Source organism: Cydia strobilella, chromosome 7 (genome assembly GCF_947568885.1).
Source record: "Cydia strobilella chromosome 7, ilCydStro3.1, whole genome shotgun sequence".
Classification (NCBI taxonomy): Eukaryota; Metazoa; Arthropoda; class Insecta; order Lepidoptera; family Tortricidae; genus Cydia; species Cydia strobilella.
Window position 1 is genome coordinate 14,703,017 of NC_086047.1, and position 22,575 is coordinate 14,725,591.

General features: G+C 34.0%; 2 protein-coding genes across 2 annotated transcripts in view; both read left to right on the forward strand.

Moving 5' to 3' along the window:
* Positions 1–1,037: 1,037 nt before the first annotated feature.
* LOC134743238 (uncharacterized) overlaps positions 1,038–22,575 on the forward strand; it is a 66,825-nt gene continuing 45,287 nt past the window's right edge. The window contains exon 1 of the mRNA XM_063676645.1: positions 1,038–1,282. Coding sequence (XP_063532715.1) covers positions 1,213–1,282 — 70 coding nt within the window. The 5' untranslated portion in view covers positions 1,038–1,212. The remainder of the gene's footprint in view (positions 1,283–22,575) is intronic.
* LOC134743223 (uncharacterized) overlaps positions 11,074–22,575 on the forward strand; it is a 281,924-nt gene continuing 270,422 nt past the window's right edge. The window contains exon 1 of the mRNA XM_063676625.1: positions 11,074–13,212. Within this exon, the coding sequence (XP_063532695.1) occupies positions 11,184–13,193 (2,010 nt within the window). The 5' untranslated portion in view covers positions 11,074–11,183 and the 3' untranslated portion in view covers positions 13,194–13,212. The remainder of the gene's footprint in view (positions 13,213–22,575) is intronic.

The window sequence follows — 22,575 nt, forward strand, 5'->3', positions numbered from 1 at the left end:
CACACGTCGTTTGTACTGCAAAAAAACGTACACCGTCTATATAATAAGATAGAGCGGTACTGTCATAGTAAATTTTGTAACCACTGTAAATTCACTGCCATCTATCGACATACTTTAAAACTAAAAATGAAGATTTATAAATATACGTTAAAATGTATTTAAATATGGATAAATGATTTTTTTATTTGCATTAATTATTTTTATATGATTTTGACCCATGTTCTTTCACTGATATGCGTTAAAATTATAAATAACAAACGAAACTGTCAACGCCCTCTATACGAGAGTAGGCCAAAACTAGTGGCGCCATCTGATCGAGAATCAAATTTTCGTGATTTTCAAGGCACGTTTTTTCCTTAGACTGTATCCATCTATTACGGAGTTATATCTATCTTTGTTTAAACGAATACTCACCGAACTTGTCAAGCAAATCTAATTAACTTTAGATACTGTGACAACAGTGTTATGTGAAAACTGTGATAATTCATTTTTACTCGAATAGAAATTTAGCGCGTGAACACCTGGTTGATTGTACCTACGTTTATAATCGAATATAAAAAAAACATGCAAGACATTGCCGTGTGAACCCAGCCTCTGTTCTGATAATAGACAGCCCTGGTAGGTATCCTGTTTGTTTTACCTAATTGTAGAAATCTAATTTTCATTAAATTATGGTTTTGCGGTTTTGCGTTCATGGAAGTGGTTGCACAAATGCACACAAACCACTACAATTGTAATTTAATCCTAAAACGTTAACATTTCATAAGAATTAAGATTTATTAATTTGAAAAATATCCTGATAAAAACCAAATTACATTCGCGTACTAACCGCAAACTTGTTCAACATTGCCTACCATGCCCAACATTGCCTTGCTTAAAAAAACAGTGACTTTTTACCAAACCGCTGTCTTTTTATTTGCCGCTTCTCAGAGGGGAAACTTACAAAACCACACTTCAGAATTTTATATAACTTCTTATAATACTTTATTTGTTAAATAGTTTATCAAAATCGTCGACTTCATGACCACCTATACCGATAAATATTATAGAGCATCATCGTGAGGTTTACTTGAACTGACTATTTTATTTTTATATGTGCAATGTTGAAACACTTGAATATATAAGACTGTTAAATACGTGTTTTTGTGTATCGTGAAGTGAAAATTGTGTGTGTGTGCCACATGAGAGTTATCCTGAGGCTGACAAGCAGGGATGGCGCTTATTCCGTCAACGGGCAGTCGCATCTACGTGGCTTTCTTCGCGACAGTCTTCTGGGGAATGGGTGAGTAACAATCCTAAGGATAACGGATTGTGATATCTTATAATAGCTGTAAAGATATTTTTAATCGGTTTACCTATAGGCGTATTCAGAATCGTAAAATACTGCTACTTACTATACTAATACTAATTTGATTTTAAGAGCAATGGATACAAATGAATGGAAAATCGTATCATACCTAACTACGTTCCTGATTTCGCATCCCAGAGTTGCGAATGTCAAAGCAAAAGAGATTAGTAAAAATCCTCAAAAATCGGATATCTTTCGGTTCTTTTACCTACTCGTAATACTCGGTAAAAAAGAAGAACGAATCAAATACCGAAATAAACTCCGTCACAAAATTCTAGAAAAGGACAATACACGGAGGCTATAAGATACCCATTACTACAAAATATCGGTTGAAATGTGAGCCATCGCATTGGTTCAAAGCGTTCCATGAAGCCTTTGTTGGGAATCGTTTTATTCGAGGAAAAGAAACCTCTTTTACTTTCAAAGAATTGCCAATTATATTTACCCAGGTTTACCTAGGTAGTAGTGTTGCTATCGTATTTAATTTATTGTTCAAAATAGCTGACTAGGGTGCCAAGTTTAACCATACCTATGTAGGGTTCCGTAGTCAATAAGAAACCTTTATTATTTCACCGTGCCCACCTCTGTCCGTAGGTTCGTTCGCGGTTAGTGCAGATACCTACTCTAAGTATATACCTACTATTAGAAGCATATATCGGGGTTCTCGGTGCGGTGCGGGAATGATTTGAGCAAGAGATGAGATAAACAGATAGGTTAGTCTAAGAAAACGTCATATTATGCCTCATGAATAATTACCTCTCTGTGAATTTTAAACGCACTATGTTACATTTTTATTTTCACCATACAAGCTCATAAAGACCCTCTTTATCTTTCAAAAACGGAAGAGAAAGTTGCATTTTATCCACAAGTGTGGAAGTAATTTGATGCAAATTTTGAGTTGATTTCTGATGTCAGATAGTAGGATTGACTTTTAAATGGTGATTGTGAATGATAGGTATTAAATAACATTCATTTGGATTTGATTTGTAATTTATTACAGTTAGTATTTTCCTAGCGTTAGTTTGGTGAAAAAAATTGTGTTTCACTTGGTAGCAAAGTTGATTTAAATATAAAAAAATAATATATTTTAATTAATTTATTTGTTTAATTAATTATTCATTAGGTAGAAACTTAGTATTTTTGTACTTTTGCCCTTTGTATAAATTCAATATTAAAAACATCGTACGATTAGGTTAGATTTTTTTGCTGTCAAGGTAGAAAGTACAAGGGATTTAAACCATATTTCGCACAAACTAAATTTCATACCTGTGTATTTTTTTGGTTAACAGTCAGTAAATATAATTAAATTAAAATAGAATATTGTTATTACCTACTCGTATTTTACGTAATAGGTAGATCATTTAATATAACTTATTGGATTGAGTCGGGGTTCGAAATTGGAGCGTTTCATGTTGCTCAGCTGCCAGTGCTCAAATTATATTTAATGTAATATCCAACATTTTATTGACGTGCATTCTCGATGTAGACTCGCTCGTTAAGCATATTATCTCCATGCGTAAGCGTAACATATGGGTCGTAAGCAGAGCATTGTATACCGATCGCGTTAATTTCGCAATACTTATTACGAACCAAATAAAACGATACACAAACATTTTTTTCGTATTCTTTTACCCCATTGCTTTTACATAATATTCTAATATTGAGGATCATACATCACCGAGAAGACTTTCTATCACATTATGAGATTTCTCTCCTCGTCGTCAGATCGGCTTATGGAAATACGGCTATCATCCCACTCAACTACATACATACAGTCATAACGTACAATATTTCTGATAAAATTAATGTAACATTCGGTTCCTTTACCTACTGTTTGCTTCTCCTTTGGAATGAACCGATGGTTGGCTATTTGCGCATGAACCACACTAAAATTTGATTGGAACTGTAATTATTTTGTTTCTGCGCATAAAACTAACAGGCCTAAAACACATTTAGATATGAAGAAAATAAATTCAAAATGAAAAAGATATCGCTAACTCTTGTTAGGTTACCACCGGGTTGATGATGAATACTAATACTTTTACCAATATTTTAACTTTATTCGTTCGCTACCAACATAATAACAACCAATTTACAATAAATATTCCAAAACGTCTACACTATAACTCGTCTGTCCACGAACTGCCCCTTGTCACAGTGTACCCGCCTTTTAATAACAATTCAAGATGGCGGGAACCAGTGACAAGTAAGGGTCAACTGATACTCTTTTTTAAGCTAATCGTAAAAGTAAAAATGATCAAAATATAAGCTATTAATAAATAATGATCCTTACAAACAGTGTTGCTAACAGACGGCCATTCTGATGTAGGAATGTCCCTATTCCGAATTCCGATTAATGCTCGGCCATTCTACAAAAGGCGTATGGCCTCATACAATTATTTTGAATCTCTACAAAATTAAGGATTTAATTACAATAAACACGTCTAAACAAGACTAGTCTTCTAAAATGTAACTTTAATCTTATACATCATTAATTAGCAATAAGCATATAAAAATGAAACTAAAATAAAATAAGACTTTCTAGGACAATGTATCACTTTTATCATCCAATCCATTAAACATCAAACATTTATTCAGCAAATAGGCCACAGGGGCACTTTTACGTGTCAATTTTTACAAGCAATACAAAACCAAAATTTATAAAAAACTTACAAATATGGAATCAATAAAATATTAGATACTTTGTCAGAGATGTATCAAGTCTAAATGTCGAATTACACAAAAAAAAAGAAAACTAATAAAAAACAAAACATTATTTCAAAACTTGCACACTCATCGTCATCGATTTCTTTATACAATTTTGCAGCGTAGAGTCGATTCCTTGCAAGTGTGCACGTCACCTTAAACGTGATCACACGCTCCTTCTTTGGTGGACGTCACCGTAGACCAGGTCGCACATTTCTTCTCATGTGTCTAATTCACCGTAGACGAGATCATCTATACTTTCTTATGTGTACTCGTCACCGTAGACGTGATCACTCATACCTTCTTATGTGTACTCGTCACCGTAGACGAAATCTCACATTCCTTCTTATATATACGCGTCACGTCACCGTAGACAAGATCTCATGCTTAAAACGCAACTTGAATCATCTGATCATGACCTGGCACAATCAATTGCTTTAAACCTTTAATGAAATCAAGACTATTGTAGAGATAATATTAGAAAGTTTCATGATAGTATAAAGGCTCTCTCCTTTTGTGAGTTTATTAGCCCGAACAACGCTCAGGAAGCGTTTAATATCCTCTGTGACTTATTGAGACTTCTTTTTGATCTGTGTTTTCCCATCATTAAATTATCATCATCATCGACAAAAGGGAATTAAGTGATTATCTAAAGGTATCCGCCAGTCTTGTCACGTTAAACGACAGGTGCATTTCCAAAACAGAAATAATGATGATATTTCAGTACAAACATTCATTCTCATTTTGTCACAGATCACCGCATTACACGGCATATTTCAGAACAAACATTCATTATCGTATCATCACTGATCACCGAATTCACGGCATATTTCAGCATAGACATTCATTTTCGTATCATCACTGATCACCGAATTCACGGCATATTTCAGTTCAGATATATTTTCTTGTTTAATCACTGATCACCGCAGTATACGGCATATTTCAGCATAAACATTCATTTTCGTATCATCACTGATCACCGAATTCACGGCATATTTCAGCATAAACATTCATTTTCGTATCATCACTGATCACCGAATTCACGGCATATTTCAGTTCGGATAAATTTTCTTGCTTAATCACTGATCACCGCAGTATACGGCATATTTCAGTACCTGAATTGAATATAAATGTATTAAATATCACACCAACATAAATACTACATATAACGCAGACTATGTTGCGCTTATTCTAATCATGTAAATATTATTAGTATTATTTTTTAGTTACACTTTATTTAATGACATAAGTCAGCCAGTTTGAGTTTGTCATGAGTTTTTTTAACTATGTATTCTCAAATCGCCAGAAGTTTGCGATAGCAAATATATATCTTCTAATAATAATAAAGCAACCTGAAATAACATGTCCTCGCAGGTACCAAATAGAGATCAGACAACACATATACCTTATTATTAAAAAATGAATAGTAAGATCTAGAATAATTATCAAGACATATGTACCATCCTAAATAACCATTTCATTTATCAAATATTTTTAATAAGTTAACAACCAACCGTAACCAACAGTAAGGCAGTACTTAATGGTGACTATTGTCCATATTACGATGTTCCTATTGTCAACAGCAGTTAAGCAATAGTAAACCCTTTGGTATTGACGATATTTCAAGACTTCCTTTCAAATTATTATTGAATACTTAACTCGTGGTTTTATTAAATTGATTTATTTCATTTCTTGGTTTAGTAGTCATATCGATTTAAGCTTGTTATGGATTAATATTGCTACACGTTTCAGATATTTTCGTACATAAACGACATGGCTACCAAGTATTTTACCAAATTATTAAAGTCACATAGTCCACAATTTATTTGTCATTTAGTCATATATTATATCATTGTATTGTGCAATAACGTTTAATAATGAATGATTAACATAATAAGTCTTACACCTATATAAACAATGCATGGTTTTGATTTCATATCTTCGGGTCCAGCCCGTAGTCAACATGAATGCAAGCATATGCTGAGATAAAAACCTCTTGATAATAATAATAATTATTAGTAACCAATTATGTTGTTTGGTTTAGGCTACCGATTATTTGACAATATTTCATTCATATACTTAATAAACGGAAGTGTAAACGAGTAAGTCCCGTTTCAATATTAAAATTATTCGATAATTTCTTTATAATTATAGTACTTTGACGGTTACCCGCTTTAGGTTATTATTATAGCCATTAAAGACTTATGAATACTCAATCAAATTTAAGAACATCAAATAAACTAACGAGTGATTCATTACAAGAGCAAATTCTTTGTCACAAAAAAAAGATGGATTTAATTAATTACTTTATTAAAAGTATTTAATTTCCAAATATAATCGTATTTTTTTCTAAAAAACAAATTGTAATAGGTATTACGGTGCATTTGTTATCCTAATTCGTTATTTAGACTAAATTCCAGATTCCACAATCAATGCATGTGATTATTTCAATATGTATGCTTGGAATGTTTTTTTATTTAAATTATTTTGGCTTTACGAAAACAAGACTTTATTAATAATACTGTCATAATTCACGTATAAAACCCTGGACAAAATAGTGTGTGTATATATGTCGAATACCATTTTGTCTTGCAGATTATTTTTAATACTATTTTACTATATCGAGATAGGTATTCGTAAATAATTATTCAAACTAAGAACCGTTTTCTGAAACCTCATTAAATTGAGAATTTTTTTGTCAATTTATTAGTTGTATTGAAATTGACATTTGAATAAATGATACTTTCTTCTGAATTATCAGTTATCAAACACACTACATATTAGAATATAAAATATGAGACTAGAATTTACATCATGTTTACTTGTCAAGATAATATTGAACAGAAACAGCATATTGAAAGCTAAGCACCTTATCAATTACTATTTTATATGTACATAATTGCATGTCACTATGGTGATTTAAATAATGGAAGAAATGAGATTCTCTTATGAACGAAACTTATAAGATCATGTTATTTCTTTTGTAAAGATTTTATCATATCTCCTCAGTAATAAGCAGTTTTCATATATATATATATATATATGGAATGTCTCAACTCTATGGCTAACGCGCTCAAATTCAAATTGAATATTAAGAAAACAGGTATCACTAATGTACGCGTATATCGATTTCCTTTATATTTACGAACGAGCGATAATAACGCTGCGTTCCTTGTATTAGTCAAGTGTCTAATTCCTTCGTCTTATTTTTTTTAGGTGTACACAAAAATACAAGTACGAGTAATGTATAACACATGTAATATGATATTTCATTCACATAATCTGTAATTTATTCAGTTTTAATCTAAATTGCACTTAAATGATAACTCCACATATTAGCGTGTAGTGACATTATTAAGTTTTTCTTTTTATTATTATTGTTTATTTGTATGTTATACATATTTACATGGTTAACTCATTATTTTAGTGTTGTAAATATGTTTATGAAAGTTGTAATAAAAGTCTAGCGCCTTCATCCACGCACTTAAAGGTCTCACACGTTCATCCACGTGCGGTAACTATACACATCGATTTCACAAGATGTATGTTCGTATTTACTGACACTAGCGTCTACATGTACGCCATAATTTCTATTTATGAGAATTACTCAATATAGCTCTGACTGTACATATGACTCTACATGTGACTCTACAAGTGACTCTACATGTGACTACATGTCTCTACAAGTGACTCTACAAGTGACTCTACAAGTGACTCTACATGTGACTGCATGTGACTACATGTGACTCTACAAGTGACTATACATGTGACTCTACATGTGACTCTACAAGTGACTCTACATGTGACTACATGTGACTACATATGAGTACATGTGACTTGACTACATAACCGACTACATATTACGCATCATATTCTCTATATTTGTCTTTCATCTTAAGTTAGTGTTTTTATAATATGGATATTAAAGTAAAATATAAAAGCACTTACAAAACAATACAAAAAATATAAATATATGAACACATTATAAAAAAACCTAACCTGGCCGCCGGCAGCGGGGCAAAGCCCATTTTTTTACGCATTATATATATTATATGATTCCAATTAAGGTCCCTTATTTTTATTTTATTTACGTATGAATTAGTATTATTACAAAACAGAAATAATAAAATGTAGTTACTGCCATATAATACACTATACGACATTCAAAATATTATCAATAAATAATAGAAAACGGGTAAATGAGTTTTTAAATTTTCAAAATATGCGAGTTAATCCAATAATAATATCGACTTCCCAACTGTTTAATACAAAACATATAGAGTGTAAGCTTAGCTTAAGTATTTTTTTATATAGCAACATTTTTGCAGTTGCCTTTTAATTTGTATGTGGCAACTCGCTCTCTTCTGCTCCCGATCCGAACTCAACGACACGTACCGCGATCACTGTAAATTATTAAATGGAATAAAGTTCATTTAAACTTGAAAAAGCGCTTTTGTATTCTCCATGCGCAACCACCACCACCAGATATATTATTAACTAAATTTGTTACAATATTACATGTAGTACCTTCCTCGGGGATACTTCCTCCGACAATATATCCTAACATGGCATTGCTGGACACTGCGTCTCAAGGCAGTTTTATTAGATCAGATTTGGTAAGCAGGCTTGGCCTAAAACCTATGATTGAGCCAAATAATATTATTGGGTTCCGTAAACAACTATGTAAAGTAAATGAGTATGTAACTTTAACTCTTCAATCTTGTAAGAATAATGTTAAAATAATATTGAAATGTCATATTAGTGATGAAATTACTTCCAAACTGCCTCAAAGATCATTAGATGTATCTAAATATCATATTCCACAAAATATAACTTTAGCTGATGACACATTTTACATAAGAAATGATATTCCTCTGTTGCTTGCAGCCAACATCTATTTTGCTATATTGTTGCAGGGCTGCATAAAAACTGAAAATGGACCGGTATTCCAGAATACCATGTTAGGATATATTGTCGGAGGAAGTATCCCCGAGGAAGGTACTACATGTAATATTGTAACAAATTTAGTTAATAATATATCTGATGGTGAAAAATTGGAAAATGTAATGGAGCAATTCTGGCTCTCTGAAAAACTTCCTGAAATGGAAAAATCTACAAATGATGAATTTATACAAGCTGAAAAAATATTTCAGGACTCTGTATCACATAAAGACAATAGATTTTATGTTGATATGCCATTAGCTTTCCCTATGGAAGAGTTAGACCTTGGTGACTCATTTTCTGTTGCCTATAATAGATTCATAATGTTAGAAAAAAGGTTACAAAAAGATCCTTTGCTATTTGAACAATATAAAAAATTTATTGACCTATATCTGGAATTAGGACATGCAAAGATAGTTGATATTGAGGGTTATGATTTAAATGGTCCTGTGTTTTTTCTAGGACACCACTGTATTTTTAATCCATCGAGTCGAACCTCACATCATCGTGTGGTCTTCGATGGATCGATGAAATCTAGAAATGGGACATCGCTGAATCAAGTCATGCTGAACGGACCTGTTGTACAGAGTGAGCTCTTTGATATTCTTATTTTGTTCAGGACTTATCCATTTATTTTAACTTGTGACATTCAAAAGATGTTTCGCAATGTTTTTATAAATGAACATCAACGCGGACTTCAAAACATTTTATGGCGCGAGTCGCCCAAAGACCCTATCAACTGCTTGCAGCTTCAAACTGTTACATACGGTTTAAAATCGAGCACATTTTTAGCTACAAGAGCTCTAAATGAGCTAGCAAATATGCATAAGGATCAGTTTCCTTTGGCCGCTCAGGCTATTTATAAAAATACATTTGTTGATGATGTGCTTACTGGTGCTGATGATGTAGGGACGCTTCAGGAGCTGAAAAAGCAAATTGTAGAGCTTCTGAAATTAGGTAGTTTCTCGTTACATAAATGGTGCTCGAACCATGCTCCAGTCTTGAGCGATATTCCAGTTGAGCACAGACAAATTGATAGTGTAGAAATAGGTCAAAATGACACCGTGAAGACTTTAGGTCTTACACTCGAGGTAAATTCAGACAAATTGACTTTCTCTTGCCCTGCAATCGATGAGGCAAACATAATGAACACAAAAAAAAAAGCGGCTTCCATACGAACATTTGTTTCACAAATAAATCAACAGATGCATGCATTAAAAAATTTAGATGAACCCGTCGATAAATGGGACATGCTTTTAATATCAATTTTGACTAGAAAGTTAGATCAATTCACACACCGGGCATATCAATTAGACCGGGACTCTGACACCATGCCTACTATGGCTGGTTTCATTGAATATTTAGAAAAGCGTGCTATAGCGCTCGAAGATAGTCATCCAAATAAACATAGTACCTACTATGATGGTGCTACCAAACATGTTTATAATAAAAGTACTTGCTATGAAGGTACTCACAAATCAATACCTAAGGTTACAAATGTGGTATCGAAGTCGTTGCCGCCCTGTAGGTACTGTGATAACAAAGACCATCAGATATATAATTGTCCCATATTTAAAATGTTACCTATTGCTCAGAGGCAATCTTATGTAACTGAAAAACACATGTGTAATGTATGCCTCAATAACCATGATGGTAAATGTAAATTTACTTTTAAATGTAAAATGTGTAAACAGGGCCACAACACATTGCTGCATCAGGAGCGCAATGTGAATGTGGAGAAGCCCAGAATAAATAATGATGACAGTCAGCAGCCACTATCATCTGATGCTGGTGAGTTTGAAATTGCTGTTAATACTATTTTAAATTGTGTGTCCGATAATGGTGTTTTGCTTCCAACCATTAAGGTAAAATTAGCAACCAAAAATAATGAAGAGGTGGTATGCAAGGCATTGCTGGACACTGCGTCTCAAGGCAGTTTTATTAGATCAGATTTGGTAAGCAGGCTTGGCCTAAAACCTATGATTGAGCCAAATAATATTATTGGGTTCCGTAAACAACTATGTAAAGTAAATGAGTATGTAACTTTAACTCTTCAATCTTGTAAGAATAATGTCAAATTAAAATAGAAAGATGTGTAAACTATAAATTAGTATCACATGTAGAGCTAGTAGGGTATGCCGATGCATCTATTAAGGCTTTCGGGAGCTGTCTCTACCTAAGAGTTTTTATGACTGATGGCTCGATTCAAGTGAACTTAATATGTTCCAAAAGCCGTGTGTCCCCACTTTCTAAATCTCACACTATTCCTCAATTGGAGCTTTCTGCTGCTCTACTTTTAGCGCAATTGGCAAGTAGAGTCAGTAAGATTTTAAATGATAGAGTTCCTCATAAAATATTTCTCTATAGTGATTCCCAAATTGTTTTGTGGTGGATCAAGACTGAGGCAGCAAAAAGTACTGTATATGTAAAAAATAGAGTCAAACAAATTGTAGAGCTTACTAAAAACTCACAATGGCTGTATGTTAGGTCAAAAGATAATCCTGCTGACTCATTATCAAGGGGAGTTGAACCGCATAAGCTGCAGGAGTGTGATCTATGGTGGCATGGTTCGCCTAGTCTTTGTGATGTAAATTATACACATACAAATTTAGAAGAGTTTAATCATGACGATATCATGACACGCATAGACTCGCATAGTGCTTCATTGGATGCGTCTTCTGACGATGTAGAGGGAATTTTGTGCCATACCGCAAATTTAGAGCCTCTAGATTTATTAAGAAAATATTCCAACATAAATAAACTTCAAAAAGTGGTTGGTTTTATTTACAGATTTTATAATAACTGCTTGAACAAAGACAACAAAATAACAAGCAGAAACTTAACTGCAAAGGAATTGCGTGACTCTATGACGAAAATTTTACGTTGTACACAGGCAGAGCATTTTGATAAAGAATTAGTCCTGCTCTCAAAAAATAAGCCTGTGACAATTAGTGATCAATTAGCATTCCTAGATAAAAACGGAGTAATTAGGGCCGTGGGGAGGCTGCAAAATGCAGAGAACCTGTCTTATGACAAGCGGCATCCATCTATACTTCCAAAAAACTCCTTTATTACCGATCTTATTATAGAACGAGAGCACTTAAGACTTATGCATGCAGGCGCTAGGCTAGTATTAGGCTCTCTATCTCAGAGACACCATCTTGTAAATGGTATACGAGAGGTAAAAAAGGTGGTGCATAAATGTATAAAATGTATACGTATGAAGGCTGAAGCAGCAAAGCAGTTGATGGGAGACCTCCCTAAAGAAAGAATCACTCAGAGCAGACCCTTTCAGCATGTAGGAATTGATTTCTGCGGTCCGTTTAACGTGAAGGTCTCTCGCATTAGAAAACCTATTATTACTAAAGGCTATATCGCACTTTTTGTTTGCTTTGCTGTAAAAGCGATACACTTAGAACTTGTTTCTGATCTCACGACTGAAACTTTCTTAGCATGTCTTAAACGATTTATATCTCGGCGTGGCATGCCCACAAATATATTTTGTGATAATGCAAAAACCTTTAAGGGTGCTTGTAATACATTAAATGGCTTGTATGACCTATTCTCCTCCAAAGATTGTAGAGACTCTGTCAACAGATTTTGCTCAGACAAATATATAACATTTAATTGGATACCGAGTTACTCTCCAACATTTGGAGGAATTTGGGAAAGTGGTGTCAAAAGTGTAAAACACCACTTCAAAAGAATAGTAGGCAATCTATGTTTGACCTATGAGCAATTTAATACTGTAATCATAGATATTGAAGGAATTTTGAACAGTAGACCTATACTTGCTGCTATTTCTAATGATTGTGATTATATAACTCCTGGACACTTCATTTGTGGCGCAGCCTTAACAAGTTATCCAGAAATTGATCTCACTGAAACTCCAGTAAATCGGGTTTCATTTTGGAAAATGTGCACTAAGCTTAAGCAAGACTTCTGGAAAACTTGGTCTCAAAGTTATTTGACCCAACTTCAGAGCCGCCCCAAATGGAAATACCAACAAACTAATTTAAAGGAAGGTGATTTGGTAATAGTAAAGGATATGAACACCTCTCCATTAAATTGGCCAATGGCTCGAATAGTAAAAACGTTCCCTGGTAGGGACGGATTAGTAAGGGTAGCTGATGTTAAAATTAATAATAAGATATTTCGTAGAGCCATAACTAAGTTATGTCCTTTACCCGTAATGTAGTTTTAAGAACTTGTCCTATGTAGATTCCTAATGGCGGATCCAATATTTACCTGTATGTAATATTGCCTGGCCCCAACTATGTTTAATACAAAACATATAGAGTGTAAGCTTAGCTTAAGTATTTTTTTATATAGCAACATTTTTGCAGTTGCCTTTTAATTTGTATGTGGCAACTCGCTCTCTTCTGCTCCCGATCCGAACTCAACGACACGTACCGCGATCACTGTAATTTATTTAAATGGAATAAAGTTCATTTATACTTGAAAAAGCGCTTTTGTATTCTCCACCAACAACCTCGTATGAATGATGAATGATTTATTTGCATATGAATATTGGGTTACATAAGTAGGTGTTGGGTACAATATTTTGAGTTTGTTTCACCAAGATTTTACCTATACAGGTGTACATGCACTGTATATTGGCTTGATATTATTATTTCTCTATGATCAACATGGTTAATACACGTAGAATAGAATAGTTTATTTAGAATAGAAAAGCAACGTAAAGGAAAGAAACATGAAATATGGCGAAAAATAAATTACACAGTTTACACAAACTAATACAAAAAATAACGTAGATTTATATACATTGATTAAGTACTTGTGCCGAAATTACTGGCCATTATAAAGTTGTTATGAGGAAACTGATTATATTAGATAGCCAAAATAAGTGTTGTAGTGAATTGTTACATGTAGTAACTTACATTCGATAAACAAAAGGTGACCGATTATTAAATTGAATCCATTGAGATTTAAGTTCACGATGTCTAGTAGGTGTATAGGTACATTGACACAAAAATAATTGAATGCTCAGCGCATAAAGTTACGAGATATATATATCACGAGGAGTGTACAATATGGAAAATACGACATATGCTCTGCTCCATAACTTGGAGATTTAACATACCAGAGTTGGCAAAATTAGAATAAGGTTCGTTTTTCGACAGAAATATTTGAGGCTTATTTTAGTTTAAGAACAGATTACATTCGGGACTGACGCAAATCGCGTTTAACAACTTGGAACTCGAGGCATTTCTTATTCAAACGCAGCATTAATTAAGAGATATTCAATTGACAAGTTATAATTTTTAGTTTACTCATCGGTTTCACGGCTACTAAGTCAGTGTATTTATACAATAGGGATGATGACACATGTTAAATTTTATAACAAAATCTAATTTTATAACAAAAATAGATAGCAGTTCAGCAATTAATTGCAATAATATGGATATTAAAATAATATATGGAAATGATAAGAAAATACAGGATCTATGTTTCCAAATCTAAAGTTTTTTCAACTTCCAAAAAGGAATAAAGAAAGGGTACTATTCGATTCCTTACATTTTATCCAAAAAAAGATTTTATAGCAACGATATGCATAAACGCAATATTTCACAGACAAAATCGCAATTTTACTTATTTTCCATACATTCAAGTTGGGCTCCCAGTGACCTTGACGTCATGTTCATATCGTTTTATTATGACCGTTTCGCGAGTGAAGTACGACTGTCGGACTTTGACTATCAATTCTGACTTTTGTATTGCTTTAATGCAATGGGTCCCATATAGACATTGGATGAATTGTAATTAAACTGACATATGTTTACTCGTTAATATTTATGACATGTAAAATTTGTAATTTTATCAATAAAGGAATATGAATATAATCCAAAAAATAAACCTGATCGATTGATACCATTAAAGAAAATTTGTCATCTAGCCTATTTCAGTACCACAAACTGACCTCAAAGATGCAGCAGATCGTAAATTTTTAATGTCTATAAAACAATATCCTACTGTAGTCTGCTACTACACTACTGCTATGCTATGCTATTTTGCTACGCAGAAAACTAAACAATGAATCCTTAGCCTGAACTTGAAATAATCGATGTGTTACAGCATCGTACAATCGATTTTCATAAAATAAAAATAAGAAACATTCTTATGACACGATCGACTTTTCACTAACTCATATGCTGTATTCAAAAAAGCTTAATAGACAACTGTAGATTTTAAAATTTCATATTTTTAACTTTTAATTATTACTGAGAATACCTGTTATTTGTTCGTACGTTCTTTCTTCACATACATATGCCAAAATTACTACATTAAATGATATTGTCTTAGACGACGATAGATTATCTAACCAGTTTTATTTAAAATGAAAGAAGGTAAAAAAATACATAAAAATTATGACTGACTTACCATAATTTAACATACTTTCCGGTAAATAATGTTTTACTCACTGATACAAACGGAAAGAAAACCTACCGTCGTGGGGCGTGGCAAAACAAAATCTTATCGATTTTTGTTGGATCCAGCTTCTGATTGTTAGGTTACCACCGGGTTGATGATGAATACTAATACTTTTACCAATATTTTAACTTTATTCGTTCGCTACCAACATAATAACAACCAATTTACAATAAATATTCCAAAACGTCTACACTATATAATATTGTCTTCGGTTACCGCGATAGTTACTCATGAAATAAAACTATGAAAACGGATTATATCGCGTATATTGAATTTATAATACATCCCGACGTTTCGAACTCTTTACAGCGTTCGTGGTCAACGGGTGAACGGGTGGGTCTACACTATAACTCGTCTGTCCACGAACTGCCCCTTGTCACAGTGTACCCGCCTTTTAATAACAATTCAAGATGGCGGGAACCAGTGACAAGTAAGGGTCAACTGATACTCTTTTTTAAGCTAATCGTAAAAGTAAAAATGATCAAAATATAAGCTATTAATAAATAATGATCCTTACAAACAGTGTTGCTAACACTCTATACTCAAGATCTGAACAAGAAAACCGATTTTCTAGCCCTGAAAGTATAACAGTAGATATATTATATAGTATCACGCAAAGTTTTTGAGCATTTTAGCTCAATTGTATAATATTATACGTTCATATTCAACAACTCACTTTACTCTGAGACTGTAAGTGAACATAAATCGTTGCTTTTATCGCTAATTTACATGCTCCTTTTGTTTGCAAATGAATATGTAATGTTTTCAAAAGGTACGGGTAAGTCCTTACGGATTAAAATTTCAAACTCATAATCACCCCAGTAACATTGAGAGGCGGAAATCACTGTCAATAATAAATGAACAACTGATGTCGACGGGGGTAGATCCGGGGGTCGATTGGTTCAGAGGTGAGTAAGGTCAGTTTGATAGCTGTATTATATGAAAACAAACTAATCATTAAAGTAAACCTAAAGTACTAAGAAGGATATTAAACAAACTTACTCATGGTAAAGTATAGTCATACTTTAATTAAAATACATTGAACGTAGGTTACTGAGATCCTGGAAACCGACTCATGGGAACAACTATCAGAAAGGCAAGAAAAGAACTGAGTGCTCATTATAGATAATAAAAGCATTTTGCCAAAAGGTTGGCTAGTTCTGGCAGTATGTTTTTGTTATCTATTTACAATGGTGTTATTTATAAACGTCTGCTAAGTCTAACAGGCCACACGCATTTATATATGTATCTTAAATTGCTGAACTGATTTAGATGAAATTTGGTATGTAAATAGTTTGGCAGACGAAGTCGCGGGCAGAAGTTATGTTAAATATTTACGCTTGTACGTATGAAGAAGTTTACTACGAGTACAATTCTTAAGTTAATGTGTTAACATGAAATAACCAGACTTTTAGTAATAAATAGTTTAAACATTAACTTGACTACCTAGTCAAAAAACCTTTACGCATAAAATCTATTTAGAAATATAACCTTTTCACTCAAGACCAAAAAAAGACAAAATCAACATCTTATTCATCTACGAATGAAGTAGCTGTAGCAGCATAGTACCGGGTAGAAACATTACTATTACTAAATCGTTCTGTTTTACCGCTATTTAACCGTAGTTAAATGTTAAACGTACCGATCTCAAAACCAGAAGCCCTAAGGCGCCATGTACTATGTAACACCGAATACTCTGAATCTCTGAAATTCGAGAGCTCCGCTTGCATGCACCGAACATTCCCTTGAGGTGAACTTGCATTGTACTCTGTTTCAGCGGTGGCAGCATAGTTCCAATTCTATCGCCTGTCACTATGCCCGTCACTTTCGCACTTACATACTTGTTAGAACGTGACAGGCATGGTGACAGGAGATAAAAATGCGTCCGTGCTGCCGCCGCTGAACGCCTTACTGCGTCTATGGGGTATTGCCATTGTCGGAGATTCTTTACAGATGTTTCTCATAATCAAACACAAAGGAAGCTTACTAGATTAACCGAAAGTTTAGGGCACCACTCCCACTCTACGGTATATCTGCTGATATAACAAACGCGTGCACAAAAGAATTGGACACAATTTGCAGGGCCTGACACATCTTTGCCGTAGTTTCACTACTTATATTGACCGGGATATAGACCGTCTTTTGTATTGCTTATGAGCTCCCGATATTTCGACGTAGTTACATGCATCTTGTTCACGGGTTACTGAAGATAGCGGGTGGGTGTCAAAGTTGTGTAGACCGCGCTCCTGGCTCCCGGTCAATATAAGTCTAGTGAAACTAACCGTGAATCATTCAAAACTCTTTTTGCCGTAGTTTGTCTTGTAATATTTGCTGGTGACTGGTAGTCGTCGTCGTACTTATTTAATTTGATAAAATTACACGGCGCCTGCAGGCGTATTGTGGATGGATTGATCCACGTGATTAAATAAACGTCACTTTTTAACACCGCGGGATAGTAAGTGACGGACACCGTTTTATCACGCTGTCACGTAGACAAAAACGACCATCATATCTGTGATGTTCAGTACTTACGGAACAAACGAAAACCAATGACAGGTGACTTGGCTGGCTGGAAGAAATCCCTTATAGGGATAAGCTCGCCTTTGTACCTAAATTTATATGAATTTCATGTTATCAATTTTTGTTTTGTACAATAAAGTGATTTACTACTACTACTACTACTTTAAGACCTTTGACCCTTCTGTATGTTTAGCGAAATTAATTAGATTCGGAAAATAATCGATTTTGGTGTTCCTCTAAATTGTACTATTCTGCGGTATTCGTAATGTTATGTGTTAATTGTTATATTAGAAATAGGTAAGTACACATAGCAGAGCATTGTAATTATTAATTTACGTTGTATCTTAACTTGTGTGAAATATCTTTAGAAAGTTACTTGAGGGATTTCTAGAGATTTCAGCTTCAAGCTTATGTAGGTACCTACGTAAAATATTTACTTAAAGCTCTAATCTTACACCCATTTTCGTGCCATAAAAGGTATTTCTGGCATTTAACTTCGATATTTAGTATGGTACGTGAGCCCTCAGGCGTGCAAAAGTTTAAAAGCTATTTATTAAGTAAATGCGCCTCCACACTTCACATCGGGAATGCCCCGTGCATGCAGAACCGTATTCTGAATATCAATTGTGAATTTATAGGTACATTCCTTTATTCTGGTTTTGATATTTTCGAGTTTTCATATCGTAACTTGCAAGAATTGTAATCAGAAAGCTTTCTAGAATCACCATTACACCATGTTGTTGTTTGCGTTTATAGGTATCAACCTATAAACATTTAACTCTTACCTACCATGAAACAATTCATTATGGTTACCACACAATAGCGCAATTTGTATTATTTTCTGTAATGAGGACAGGTGTGCAATAAAGAGTATTTGTATTGTATTGTAATAGCGCTTACATGCTAATTGACTGAGCGAGCGCGAAACGCGAGCGAAGCGTCTTCGTCTCTATTTAGGTAAACATGCTTTCTTATATCCGGCTGTTCTCCAGGCGGCTGTTTTACAGGTCGCATTTCTAAATTAATTCTCGTGAAATTTTGCGAGCTGATTCGATACTTAAATTGTTTGTCGTATCCCTCGGAAAATTTTCAAAATGGCGGAGCGATGAGGATTTGATAGGTCCACAGCTCACTGAGTCACACAAAAACACAGAGTGCAGTGGCTGAAACTGAGAGCGATTCGGTTCGTTTAGTATTTTCGTCTACTGACAAGGTCTTCAAGTGCATGTTGTTTTATCTTAGGCACCTTGTAGTGTCCTTGTGACTGCTCCTGTATGTTAAATATGGGAATATTTTAACAAAGGATCTTACTTTTATTATGAGTACATTTTATACAGGATCTATTAAATTGAATGATTGCGGTAACGTAAGCGAGATATACAAAATTGCATACTTTAAATGTCAACACGATCGTTAAACAAAGTAAGCACACGTGATGAGATTACAGCGATAAGGTAGCATACTCGTTTTGACGACGGGAAATATTAGCATTTGTCTGGAGATAAATTTAACCCTTGTCTTGCTAAGAGTCGTTACTGTGACATTTGTATCACTCAAAGGCAGGAAACTACCAATTTCTCTCAGTCAGCGGCTGTTAAAGCAAAGTCGTCTTTATTTCAACATTGGCATAGTTTCGCGCGCTAATGTTTCAACTGTTGAAGAAAATGTATGTTGCTCTTGTATCTGATCTACATACCTTTGTGAAATGACTTCAATGCTAGCTGCATAAAGACTAATGACTGCTTACTTGTTGAACTTACTCCGTTTGGTTGTCTAAGTGTATCCTTAGTTACTATAAAATAAGAACCATAACGTTAATGTTGAAGGTGGCATATATTTCAGTGCACTACTGTAATAATAGATTCTGTCACAAGTAGGGGTCACAAACCCGGTTTCAACAAAATCGAAAAAACCGGAAAAACCGGATTTATAGCCAATTGCAAACACCGGGTTTCAGCTTTGATAAAACCGGGTTTTTCGAGTTTTCGATTTCAAACTGTAAAATCAAAAACTTACTTATTATGATGAGCAACAAGCACTTCAGAGTTTACGATTATATTTAGAACATTACTTACGCTCTAATTGTATAAATAAGCAGCTTACTATTTTCACTAGATACTCGTATCCCTTAATTTCCCGTACTACGTAGTTTAACAATGTAGTGGTAAAGCTAATAATAGATCTCTAGTTAAAAATGTTTATTGGAGTAATTATAACAAAAGTCAATCTATTATGTACAGGTTTTTACTTCTTTGTCGTATCATCATAAGGGGCAAAATTACATATTTGCGGCGTGGGCGTACATTGAATCCTAAGCGTAATGAGGAATTGAAGTGTTCATGCCCCATGTGGAAGCAATTTTGCTACCATGTGACACATACTGCTTTTCACATCACATATGAGCAAATTAGTTTCAAAATATTATTTAAGTAAAAAAGTTATGCGTTCGGTACCTACCAACTAATATGTTTGAAGTCGGTGCCAAGCTAAATTTTGAACCGAAATTAAGAACACACGGTCGAACCTACTTAACGCAGTCCGTACCATTTATTGCAGAGGTCAGGAAAGGGCAATTCGGGCAGTCTTGCCCCTCGAAAAATAAACTATGTTAGTCTTACCTAGCGCTGAAAACACCGGGAAAATTCCAAACGGCTCGTTTTTTTCAAGTTTCTTTCGAAAATAAACAATGTATTTTTCAATATACTTAATCAGGAATTTAAACATGTAGGTTAAGGATTTTAGGTAGATTTAAGGAAACTAGTGTCATTTTAAAGTTTTTTTAGTTGTATTTATTTACCTACAATATTTATGTACAGCTTTATGGCAAAAAAAGTTTACTTCAAAGAAAAAAAAATTGCTTGTCGTTTTAGTTAGCGGCTCATCCACCTAAACTAGACTTACCCCAATTAGACCCGAACCCCAGTCTACTTGGTCTTCAAACAGACAAAACGGAGTAGTTTTTAGTTTAATGGCCGTCTTGTCTAATGTAAAACATCACGGAATACGGCTATTTAGCAGCGTTTCAAATGAAAAATTACGTTGGTGTATTTCTATTTCTAAATGGAATACTTACCTGTAATGTTGTAGATTAATCAGAAATGCTCGTTTGCCGTCACTTTCAGGCTGTGTTGCACAATTGACTGTAGCAGCATACAATTTGAAGCAACATAAGTAATGTATATATGAAAGTTATTATTGAGTTTTGGGCAGAGTTATAACCATATTACAATTGTTGTTCGTAAGAGTAGGAAACGATTCCTCCGTACCAGTATAATCTGTATGACGGCAGGAAATACCACCACTCCCGGATCACATTTATCTATCTAAGTCTATACATTAGTACGCAGTACTTGTAATATATATATATGTATCATTATATACAGATAAAGAAAGAAAAAAAAATGTTGCAATAAAATGGTTGAAAAAAAAACAAACGGTAAGGGAAATAAGGTTTATGTGTATGTGTGTGTGTAATTGTCATCACTAGTGAGATTCTAAAGACCACCCGAGAAGCATGTATGGATGGATACGTGCATCCCTCACATATTATATTACATATAACTTAGATTAAAATACACACATAGACAGATAGTCCCCCATACGGCTAACCTGCCAAAAATGAAGCCGAAACACGATCGATGTGTGCGTGTGACGCTCGTGTTTTACGCTCAGCAACACACACACACACAAGGCGACATGAAGGGAAAGTACCTTATATAGATAGGAAATTTTGCTGAAAGAAGACTACGTTATTTTTAAAAGTTAGTATATAATACTGCATTCAAAGATTTTCTGAAAATTATTTGCTTCGTCTAAGAATCGAACCGACTTAAATGTGAAAAAAAATCACCTGTGTTTTTATGATGCCAATCGAAAGAATGGACAAAAAACCTAGAGCCATCACAAGAGCACAATTTTGCGGGTGTGTTCTTATTGACTTTCCGCGGCCGACGTACGTTATTCGTTGATAAAGTTGACAGAGTCTTTAGGATCTGATTTAATTTTAATTAGGTTAAACGGTTCAGTTTGAGGTTTTTTGATTTGACATATCTCTTTTATTATATTCCAGGTCTTTTAGGGTTCCGTACCTCAAAAGGAAAAAACGGAACCCTTATAGGATCACTCGTGCGTCTGTCTGTCTGTCTGTCCGTCTGTCACAGCCTATTTTCTCCGAAACTACTGGACCAATTAAGTTGAAATTAAGCATACATATGTAAGTTTGTGACCCAAAGACGGACATGTAACGTAAACAAATGAATTTTAAACACGGGGGCCACTTTAGGGGGGTAAATGACAAAATTAAAAAATAAAGTTTTTCAAACTATATAGTGTTACATATTAAATGAAAGAGCTTGTTGTGAAAATCTCAAATGTATTTTTTTTATAATTTTAGGATAAACAGTTTAGAAGTTATTTAAGAAAATAGGCAAAAAATGACCATTCCCCCCTTTATCTCCGAAACTACTGGGTCTAAAATTTTGAAAAAAATACACAAAATAAATCTTTACCTATAGATCACAGGAAATCCTATTAGAAATGTGCAGTCAATCGTGAGTCTGACTTAATTACTTAGTTTTTGATCCGACCCCCAGGGGTTTTTTAAAGAC